The 11,432-nt window shown below is 39.0% G+C and overlaps 2 protein-coding genes across 2 annotated transcripts; one reads left to right on the top strand and one right to left on the bottom strand.

Annotated features, from left to right (window-relative positions):
• Positions 1-1,658: 1,658 nt before the first annotated feature.
• Positions 1,659-2,718, top strand: FLA12 (FASCICLIN-like arabinogalactan-protein 12). The gene has a single exon (XM_048083273.2). It carries the CDS (start codon positions 1,753-1,755, stop codon positions 2,485-2,487), a length of 735 nt encoding a protein of 244 aa, XP_047939230.1. The 5' UTR covers positions 1,659-1,752; the 3' UTR covers positions 2,488-2,718.
• Positions 2,719-6,915: 4,197 nt separating this feature from the next.
• On the bottom strand, positions 6,916-9,022 carry LOC125189195 (zinc finger protein JACKDAW-like). Its single transcript, XM_048086461.2, has 4 exons — positions 8,873-9,022; positions 8,608-8,739; positions 8,131-8,527; positions 6,916-8,043 (listed from the first exon to the last, which is right to left on the bottom strand). Exons 1-4 carry the CDS (start codon positions 8,880-8,882, stop codon positions 7,266-7,268), a joined length of 1,317 nt encoding a protein of 438 aa, XP_047942418.1. The 5' UTR covers positions 8,883-9,022; the 3' UTR covers positions 6,916-7,265.
• Positions 9,023-11,432: the final 2,410 nt, after the last annotated feature.

Genomic DNA, 11,432 nt, shown 5'->3' with positions numbered 1-11,432 from the left:
GGCAAGCAATCATATCTAAAGTTTAATTGACTATCAGCCAACTGGAAATAAAACTAATTGGATTTATTCTAAAGCAATTTAATCTTTTACAGTATTATTCAGGGAAAAGTAATTGTATGATATTTAATTAACGGGAAAAGCAAATGTTTCGAGTATTATGTCTTATTATCATCTGTAAATTGTAATTATTTGATCTTTCAAATTAGCATAGTACTTATAATTCTTTTACTCTTCCTCTTTAATATTTTGATGGAACATTTTGTGTTCACGTGCTAACTTAACTACTTAAGTAGTACTCCACTACTAGTATATGTTATTTATGATAGAGGAATCATAAAATGGGAGTGTATAAATATAGAGAATTAATATCCAATAATTGTAGAATCTCATGCCATGCCACTATTTTACTAATTATGATCTTAAAATTGTGCTGTAGTTACAATGATAGCCCCATTAACTATATATATGCTATAGCGTCATATCTCATAAAATATCATTAGATAAATGATCTCTTTTATATCATGATCATCATCTCTGAAGCAGAAGTAATATACACACAAAATATGTAAGTTCTCTTATATCCGTTCATCAATATTTTATATTTATCTAATGCATTGCATATTGCACCATAGGCTTAGTTGGTAATGATTTTGGGCCAAAAGGGTGCAGTGTTGGGAATTACATAAATAAAAATGAAATAATATAGTACTCCCTCCACCCATTTCGACTCAGCTGGCAAGTGTTTTAAGAAATTAAAATTTTCATCTGCATTATATACCATTAGTAGATTTATAGACCAATTTAACAATTTAAATATCCATATACTATAAATAAAAAATAAATGCATGAGTATTGAGTGGCCATGTTGCCAACACTATAATGAATCCAGAGAAACTTGAATCCAAAGCATGTTGCGAGGACATAAACATAATCCATATAAATACAAGTAAAAGCTAAGCAATGATAATTTGAAGAATACCCCACCTCTAAGAGAATGTTATCTTCTTACTTCATTTCAAAGCAAAACTGACTTCTTTTCATTTTTTAAAATTCTTCTCGTTCTGATTAATTTATAGGTACTCAAGCCAATTGAAGAAGCCACATCCTTTTGATTCTACTAAAATTTAAAGAATTATGCCGCAATATTTATTTGTATATACTCGTTAACTACATTCATACTTTAAAAATAAAAACTATTTTTATTTTGATCCATTTCTTAAAATTATAAACTTTTTTTTGTTAATGAGGTGAGACTCATTCTCCACTAACTATAATTCAATCATTTTTTTCTTTCTATCTCTCCAGCTTTACTAGTTATACATTAAAACCCATTTCATTTTAAAAATTTATAGAACACGAGGGTATAAACTATAAAGCACATCCAAATAGTCAATTAATGTGAATTAGTATCAAAGTTCAAATGTAGTAATGAGAAACTCTTCCAAAACATCAAGAAGTAAAGATTTGAAGTATAAAACATTTAAAAGTTCAAAATTTTGAATGATTAATATATTTGCAGTCGGAGGGCCATGCACTAATCACTTGTTCTAACTAAAATTGGTACCTTCCACCTACTACTAACGCATTAATAATCTAATTAATCAACCAAAATCAACCACAACAAAAAATCCACTCACACCTAAGAGTCTCATATCTCCCAATCCCCATAAAATCCCCCTACACATCTCTCCAACAAACAAACCATCCCACTCCATTTCCTCTATTTCCAAACTCTAGTTAAATTCAAGAGAAATGGACCAAACCCTAGTCTCCACATCCCTCCTCCTCACCACCCTCCTCCTCCTCCAGTGCACCACCACAACCCTAGCCCAAGCCCCAGCTCCCGGGCCGGCCGGCCCAACCAACGTGACCAAAATCCTCGAAAAGGCCGGGCAATTCACCACCCTAATCCGCCTCTTCAAGATCACCCAAATCGGAGACCAAATCAACACACAGCTCAACAACTCGAACCAAGGGCTAACCATCTTCGCCCCGACCGACAACGCCTTCGCCAGCCTCCCCGCGGGCACCCTCAACTCCCTGTCCGACCAGCAGAAAGTGTCACTCATCCAATTCCACATCCTCCCAACCTACCTCACCACCACGCAGTTCCAAACCGTGAGCAACCCCGTCCGCACCCAGGCCGGCGACAGCGCCAACGGAGCCTTCCCCCTCAACGTCACCACCTCCGGCAACCAGGTCAACATCACCACCGGCGTCAACGAGGCCACCGTGTCCAACACCATGTACACCGACAACCAGCTGGCGGTGTATCAAGTGGATAAGGTTCTTCTCCCTCTGAGTATCTTTGGCACGCCGTCTCCTACGCCTGCTCCGACTTCGCCCAAGGCTACTAAGAAGAAGGCTGCGGCGGCGGATAGCCCCGTGGCTTCGCCGGATGCGTCGGATGCGGCGGGTGATCGGCGTCGTGTGCATGGAGTTGTTGGATTTGGAGTAGCTGTGGTGGCGATGCTTTATCATTTGTGAGGAGATTCATTATTGCTACATCATTTTTGTTTCATTTTATATTCAATTTGTAACTTCTTTTATTTTTATGCTTTTGTTGTGTGTATGTTGATTTTTCATGCTATTCAAGACGTGTAACGATTGGTGCGAAATATTTCAGTATTTGTTGATCTTATAATTGTCGTTTAACTACCATGTAGGGATGTATACTTTTTGTTTAATAAGGTGATAAAAGTTGGGAGGATTGATATTTGTAGCATGTAGTCCATATATAGTTGTGTTTGGGCTGGTTACTTGGGCCAGAAAAGATTATGGCTGAGTCCAAGAGTGGTTCTGTTTATAAATTGCAATCTTTTTACTCATTATTTCCACTCACTAAATATTACTCCTATCATCATACAATGAAACATGTCCCAATAAAATTTAAGAAATAGTACTTCCGTCCCAGTCTATATAATACATTTCTATTTTAACAAGGAGTAATAATAGATTAATCGAGAGAATAAAATGAGAGAGATGAGGGGATACAGTAATATGAGAGATAAGAGGAGAAAGTCTGAAAGTATATTAAGTTAATTATTGCAAAGAAAGAATGTCTCGTTTAGAGCATCCACGATCCAAATAGGCCAGCCACTCTCTCTCTCTGCCACGTCAATAGCACTAAAAATCCATCTGCCACATCAGATTTAGGCCAACCATAGGGCAGCCGCAATAAAAATAATTCAAAAAAATACTACAATTACGGAATTAAAATTACGATTAAATTACGGAATTAAATTTATGACACAGATACGGGAAAATTAATTCATTTCATTAAAAAAAACGTACAAAGATTAAAAAAAAAATACATGATTTTTTTTTAAAAAAAAAGGGCTTCCACACACGAGCCCCGCCACTCTCTACTACTCGTCGCCATCGCCGCCGCCGCCACCCGGGGTATCTGAGCCCACATCGGAACCCCCCATCTGTGCCCTCGCGGCATCCAAATCAACCCGCATGCTCTCGAGCATTGAGTGAAGAAACATCTTCTCCGTGGGGTCAGTGGCGGCCCTCCAATCTTGGAAGACCTTGTACATCTGCTCCCACGTTTTTTGACGTGAGAAGAAGGTGTACTCGCGTGGGGGGGGGGGGGGGTGCCGAGATGACCTCCTGGGTCGATAGGGGGGATCCTCCCCTCGCTGCCCGTTGCGGCCGCTTTTGTCAACCGGGCGAGGGCGACGAGCAAAGGATGGAGGGGCCGGAAACTCCTCAGCCTCCGGGGGGAGGTCGTGGGATCCGCCGCTGCTGCCGCTGTAGTCGCCGGAATAGTTCAGTCCCTGCTTCTTCGGCCACCCAGCGTCGCACCCGCCCAGAACTTCTCGGAGTCCTTCAGCAACACATAGCATTCCCAGAAGTGGAACTCCTTGTACTTCCCCGCCAAGGGGAACTGACTCTCCGCTATCCTCCGGGCGTCCTCCTCATTTTGCCCACTAGTGAGCTGGCGGAGGGCGTTGGCGTACAAGGCCGAAAAACGGCCGACCGTGGCCCTGATGCGCTCCCACCCCTTCCGACCGCGGCCCTGAAGTCCTTCCCGTGCGGGAAGTTCCTCCTGTAGGCTGCTCTAATCTTCTCCCACATGTTGACGACCCGCTGGTTGTTCGCAACCAGCGAATCGTCGCACACCATCAACCACGCCTTGGCCACCCGGCGTACTCATCCTCCGTCCACTTCCTCCGGGCGGGGGTGTCGTCAATAGCGGGCTGCGACGACTCGCCGACCGCCTTGGCCTTCCCCTTCGTCTTCTTCTTCTTCGCCGCGGCCCGCCCCGCTGAAACAGGAGTGTCCGGATCCCCAAGATTGATCCCCATGTCATGCAATGACAAAAGGTCATCGCCAGTGAACTGCGTCTCCACCTGGGTCGACGTGTGAGACGAAGCCGTAAAAAAATCCATAGAGGGACGATAGACCGTGCCCCCCCCCCCCCCTCGGTGACCCCTGCATCCCGGGATGCATGCCTCCTTGCCAGAGAGGCATCATCCCCATCATCTGATGCATCATCTGCTGCTGCATCGGGGCCATACCTCCCCACCTCTGCCCGCCGCTGGCCTGTCCGCCGCCCGACATACCCTACGGCATCCCCCCCTGGTTCCCACCCCCCTGCGCTCCGGCCATCATCCCCATCAGCTGATTCCAAGGGACGTTAAACCCTGGGCCATCTGCCCGCCCCATCCAGATCCCACGGGTACCGTGGGAGTCTGAGATCCACTCGTCGCTGGACTGGACTCGTTGTTGTGATCCATCGCTCGATGATGCTCTTGTACAGAAATTTAGAGAGAGAGAAAACTCGTTAAAACAAGTGGTGCAACTGAAAATGAAACTAAAATCGCGTTTATATAGGTTTTCAAAAAAAAAAAAAAAAAGGGCGCTGGCCGATCGGCACGCCACAATGGCGGCCAGCGCCAGGTGATCGGCTAGCCCACGCCGATTTTTTCGCCGATTTCGGGCTGGCCTGCTTCAATGGTTCGACTAGCGACACGAATCGGCTAGCCGGCATTGGAGATGCTCTTAAGTTGAAATGTTCCAAAAATTAATATTTCTCACTTATGTCAGGACTTAGGACGGAGGGAGTAACAGTTTTATCGCTGTAGCTTTCTCCAGCAATATTAGGTCCTTTGATATTCCTTATTTTCTACCTCGGATACGAAAAATGATTACTTGGAAATTATTGTCTTAAAAATGCATCCGGAAACTGCAGGAGAACACAAAGAAATTTATGTGGTTTTAATCCTTTTGATTTCGGGCAGTGTATTAATGGGTGAATTATATATTCATATAACTAGGATAAAAAAAATACATTTATTTATAGTTATTCTTTGTGGATAATGAATATAACGGAGACTACATATGGATTTACTCTTTTTTTAATTAATGGGCTACCTTTTTGAATGGATGAAATATGGGCCGCATGTTTCAGATAAGGGTCCGGATCCACGTTATGGTAAAAGAAATTGGGGTTGTTGTAGGCCTACTGCATAATGTTATGTCTAATCATTTTGCAAACAAGAAAACGAAAATATGTCTTATCAACCCCAAATACTTTGATTCAAAATAGGAGCCTTCAGAACTTCACTCGTCAACTGTCAGGTGTTGATGTAAGTAAGTTGCAGATATTTTATGACCAACTGCTAGATATTTTAAATTAAATTAATATAGAGAATAATCATTTATTTAATAATGAAGTTTGATCAAATTATATTTAATGTCATATATAAGATTTTAAAGAATACAATTAAATAACAAAATTTAATTTATGAACCGGGTAAAAAATTACTCCATCCGTCCACAAAGAGTATTAACTTTGGGTTCGGGGCAGGTTTTAATGCATTATTGGTAAAGTAAGAGAGAGATAGATAGAGAATTTAAAGTTTTTTAAGTATTGTTAGTGGAAAATGAGTCCTACCTCATTAAATAGAACAGTTTCCAAGATTGGAATGTTCATATACTCTTTGAGGACAGACGAAAAAGAAAAAAGTGCATACTCTTCAGGACGAAGGGAGTATGCTTTTTGGTAATTCTCAAGCAACGTTGCCATTTCACAAAAATAAGAAAAGAATAGAAATGAAAAATATTTATGTAAAATGATTCCATTTCAACCATAACAACCAAAAGACTTCTTTTGATATACAGGTAAGATAATTGCGAGTATTTTTTCTTAAATTTTATTGAACTGACCAAAAATTGAACACATTTCATTATTTAAATAACTATTGATCCTGAAAGTTTATAGAAAAAATCCGTGATTCTAAAAATGTGATTATCATACTTCGTAATTAGATTGTCGCTGATAATTTTCAAAAAAGTAACAACCAAAAGGATTAATTAGTAAGTCACATATGACATACTATCAATTATCTCATTTAAACTACATTAATATTAGTTTTTTTATACACTTAATTTTACTTGAATACCCAAAAATATTAAGTACTCCGTATTATTGATGCCATTGATTTTACAAACATAAAATCAAAAGTCAATTTGTCAATTCTCTCTATAATTTCAAATAAATGAATAAAAGAGCAAAATAAGCTTTAATTTTTATGAAATAGTATTAGTACATATAATTAATGACTTGAGTAAAACCTTTTAAGATATTAGAACAAAATGAAATGGAACAAAAGTGTGTTAATTAGCTAATTTATTCGACGTGTAACTGAATTCAAATGAAAATTAATTTAAATAAAAAAATATCCCCTCCAGTAATAAATCCATGTCTGCATTAATCTAACAAGCCAGAGAGACACATTCACCGCAGATTTCACTTTTTAATGGTTAGAAATAATTATTCGTTGCTAATTTTGCAAAATAGCTATTATAGTAATTATAATCTGTCAAAGTCTAAATTTAGTAGAGTTGTGCTCTAAATGAGAACATGCCAAACAAAACACTGTAACACTGAAGGAGCTAGATACAAATTCGAAAATGCAAGAAATTATTAATAGAAGAAATGCAGAATATAGAGAGAGCAGTGAACCCAATGAATCACAGGGCACACAGTAATTTGGTGGTCCATATAAATATATACATGCATATAATAAGTAACGCAAACCCTAGAAAGGAAAAAAAGGAGTTTTTGTACGTGCATTAGAATCAAGAATTTGTGCCTTGTGATTGCCATGTCATCTTCTGTCACGTCTCTTCCAACATGCAGTACCTCTCCCCACCCCCCTCTGACACTTCACAAGATCTCTTCTGTTTCTACCTCTTCCACCTGCAGCTGTAAATTCTTTAATTTTTCACCCTCTCTTTCCCTGCATTTTTAATCAATTCCTGCTGTAATGGCTCATCTCCATCCCCGCCGCGAACTTCGCCAGCTCGTTTTCCGGCATAAACTGCTGCCTGTTCTGAATCTGATCATTCCCGCCCACTCCCAGAAAATCCCGGGTTAGGCTGCTCTCCGCCGCCATCAAATTATTATCAGGTTTGCCAAGACTGGTAGGGTTTTGGGCGGAGAAGGAGGCGTTGTTGATGAGGCCGAATCCGGCTGGGGAGAATGAGGAGTCAGTGGCTCTGGTAGATCCCATCTGAGCTGCTTTCTGGAGCAACGCGGTGGCTGACATGGACATTTGAGCTGCTGCTGCATTGTTTGTTTCGTTGTAATAAAGTGAATTTATGGCTTGGGACAAATTTGCTTTGTTTTGTTCCTCCTCTTTTAGTACTCTCGGAATCGGAATTGCAGATGATGATGACGCCATGCTATTAATGCTTGCGCCACCGAATCCTACTTGGTTATGATCTGCTTGTACTTGCCACTGATGATTTTGCGACGCCATCTGCACCAACTCCGGCAAGCTCGTCGCTGCACCGAAATTGTTCGGTGTTGCGCTGTCCAGCCACAGAGGCAGTCTTGGTTTCTGCATATTATTATGATCAAAGCTGAGCTGATTTCCGCCTTCCAGTTCCGCCCTAAACGAAAATTGGGGATTTCCCAACAATTCATTCCTAAAACTCAGATTCGCCGACGCCACGGGGCTGCTGAATCTCGCGCTCTCTTCCGCCAGCGCGTCGCAGAAGGCTCTGTGCGTGATGAAGCTATCCTTTCTATACGCACACACAATAATAAATTTCTTACTATAATATTTGCGAATTATGAAACAAGTGTGTAACCAATAGAAGTTAAAGACCGACCTGGAGAAGAGAGTGCCGCAGTCGCATTTATACTCTCTAGTACCGCAGATCTTGCTGTGGGCTTTCCAGTCGGATTGAACGGCGTATTTCTTGGAGCATTTGTCGCATTTCCATTTCTTCTCGCCGTGCTTCCTGCTGTAGTGCTTCTTGATTCCGGTGAGGTCGCCGAGAGCGCGAGACGCCTCGTGGTGGACGCAGGTCTTCTCCGGGCAGATGTAGACCTTCTTCTTGACCTCCTTGTTGGTGCGCTGCTTGAGCTTCCAAGGGAGGTTGTGGCCGCGGCGGTGGAGCTGCAGATTCTGGTCCCGCTGGAAACCCTTGTTGCAGATTTCGCAGAGGAATCGGTTTGTCGCCATCAGAGATTTCGGAGACAGCGCTATCACTTCCGCATCTGGATCTGCACGATTTCATTAGTTTAGATTTGATTTGAGGGAATTGAAATGAAATCCAGATTTAATTTGATGAGATCGAGCTTGCCTGGTGTTCCTGGGAGATTCCTCTTGCGCTTATTGGATGAAGAATTGGGATTAGGGTTTGAATTTGAATTGATATTAGGGTTGGGATCCTGGCCGATGTAGCCCCTCATTAGACCATCTTCAGACATCATGACTGTGTGGGAATTGGTGAAATTGAATTGAATTGAATTGAATTGAAAGAGAAAGAGAGGAGAGGAGTAGGTGCAGCAGAGATTTGGAAAGAGTAGCTAGAGTTGCATGCTTGTTTGAATGTTAGCAGAAAATACCATATGCCATGAAATGCAGCTCTACCGGAGAATATTTTCTTCTCTCTTTCTCTCTCCTTATCTTACACGGCTGCCCCTGCTGCTTCTTCTAAAGTCGGTCAGCCATACACTCACATTGGACCACTCTCCCTCTCTCTCTCTCTCTCTCTCTCTACATATATATATACATATATTACTTGTGTACGTATTGACTGTCTGAGGGGCTTGCCTCTGTCTACCAGAATAATTCACTTTTATTTATTGCAATATTATGAGTAATAAATAAACTTCGCAGATGCAAACATTCCATGGGAAATGAGAACTATCTATTTTATTTTTGCGTAACAGATGGAATTAAAGGTATTAAATGTGTTACTATGTATCACTATTTGTTCAATACCAATGCAATTATTGTTGATGATAACTTTGATTAAACTAGAGCATTTCGTGCGAAGTCTTATTTTGCCAATTAATGCAAAATCTTAAAAAATATGGGTAATGATTGTTATGGCATTTCAATTTTTTTGGGCTAGCGCAATGCAAACATCAAGCAAATCTTGTTGCACAAACTAATTTCTATATCATAACTAATCATGTGAAATTTGATAGATGTTGAGGTTTCGTGGGAATAAAAGAGAATAACATACGTATATAAGGAGTAATTGTGAACAAGTAATATTGTAAGTTGCAAAAGTTACTTGTTAGTACTTTGGTATTTGTAACAAATTGAGGAAGACGACATCCGATAACATTTTTGAAATGGATGTTCTTTGTTAAGATGGACATCATAAATTTGTGTGTTTGTGAAGATTGTGCTATGTTGGATGAAATGCACTCGAGACAAGTGCAAGAATACAATTATCAAGAGTGCTCAAATTTACACTTTTTTAAAATAGACTTTAAATTTGGAGTAAACCAACCTCCATAAATACATATAGTTCTGTTGAATGTATTTCGAAACAAGACACTCCTTTCAGTTATCTTTTTTTTTGTCTTTAAAATAACCTGATTTTGTAAACTAGGTCTAGTATGATACAAATTTATAATTGACTTTTAGCTTATTTTTCATAACTGTAAACTGTTTTCAGAATATAATAAAAATTATGAAAATATATATGATACCCCCTTCGTTCCACATTAGGAGTCCCGTAATTTTATGAAAATAATATTAATAAATAGTTAAAGTGGAGAAATGGTGAGAGAATAGTGCAAGTAAGACTATTATCTAATATGGTGTGTATACTAGACCTCCTGATGTGGAACAAATGAAGTACTATTAAGAAAGTGGTGTGTAGTATAACTAAGTAAAGTGGACAGTTAATAAAATAATAGTGAAAATAAAATAAATAATTGTAAATCGAATAAAGTATGAAAGACTAAAAGGGTTAAATTTAGCTAAAAGAAATAAATATATATTGTATCATTTACCTTAGGACGCCCCATTTACCTTAGGACGCCCCAATAAAGATTACGAATCAGTTCATACTGGGATGGAGAGAATACTTAGATGGATAAATTACTTCAAACTCTAAACTATATCCATTTTATTAAAAATGTCTCTGGATTAATTAAATCTTAAACTATCAACTGTTGTATAAATAACATTCAATGTCCATTTTCTCAACCCTGAAATTTCAACGTTAACTCGTTAGATGTCATTGGTATAGTTTATATAATCTTTCAAATAACATGGTGATAAATCGATGTAATTTTGTGCTTAATGCATAAAGAAATTGACGAGTTACACCAACATTATAGGGACAAAAAAAATGGACGAGGTATGTTTTGATTCACCATAAGATCAAATATATAATCCCCAAGTTATCAAACTAAGATTTACCCAAGATAAACACCCCAAAATCCAAATCAATACATAGCATATAGCTAGTATATATATTCTTGCACATTAAAAGATTATAATTCACAAGCTGGTTTAATGTGTATTTTAGGATAAGTTAATTAATCAAACTACTCCCTCCGTCCTTCTTTAACTGAGTCATATTCCTTTCTGCGTTGTTCTATCGAAGCTAAATCATTTATTTTTTTAGCAATAAAAAAAAATATTTATTCTTTGTTAATTTACTCTCTCTTACTTTATTTTCTCTTTTCATCTATTATATTTTTAATTTTTCTATTTTATTCTCTTTTCATTTAACTCACTTTTAACACAATTATTTAAATCGCGTGTTAAAAAAAAAACATTCTACCGTAGAAGGACGAAGTGAGCAGTAACTATTCAACAATGAAGGTTGGGAATTTTGGGATTGGGGGAGGGAAAAGTAGAGGCAGTAAAAGTAAGTGGAATTCAAACTTCGATAGTCACAAAAAGGTTAGCAAAACAAAAGTTAAAAAGCTTTACAGCCATGGATTCGGTGAAAATGATTATGCCATTATTGTTTTCTGGATCATTCTCAGCCTAAAAAATCTTTTGAAACAGCTATATAAAATTCCAAACTTATATTTTTCAATTTTTATATTATTATTTGGGAATAGTACTAATAACAATAATATATTCAATTATACGGTGCCGTCCCGTGACGACTGACGGCAACTGGCTTCAGTGGAAGAGTAGGTGGATGTT

Source organism: Salvia hispanica, chromosome 5 (assembly GCF_029641045.1).
Source record: "Salvia hispanica isolate PSC_SH4W2 chromosome 5, Shi_PSC_v1, whole genome shotgun sequence".
Classification (NCBI taxonomy): domain Eukaryota; kingdom Viridiplantae; phylum Streptophyta; class Magnoliopsida; order Lamiales; family Lamiaceae; genus Salvia; species Salvia hispanica.
Note: the sequence above shows the minus strand (reverse complement) of the source record. Positions and strands in the feature narration are given on the sequence as shown.

Excerpts from the sequence above, each read along its gene's own strand:
- FLA12 (XM_048083273.2), top strand. The coding sequence starts at position 1,753 with ATGGACCAAACCCTAGTCTCCACATCCCTCCTCCTCACCACCCTCCTC.
- LOC125189195 (XM_048086461.2), bottom strand. Across the intron at positions 8,528-8,607 it reads GAATCTCCCAGGAACACCAG|ATCCAGATGCGGAAGTGATA; the intron begins GCAAGCTCGATC and ends GAAATCGTGCAG. Across the intron at positions 8,044-8,130 it reads TGCGGCACTCTCTTCTCCAG|AAAGGATAGCTTCATCACGC; the intron begins GTCGGTCTTTAA and ends GTGTGCGTATAG.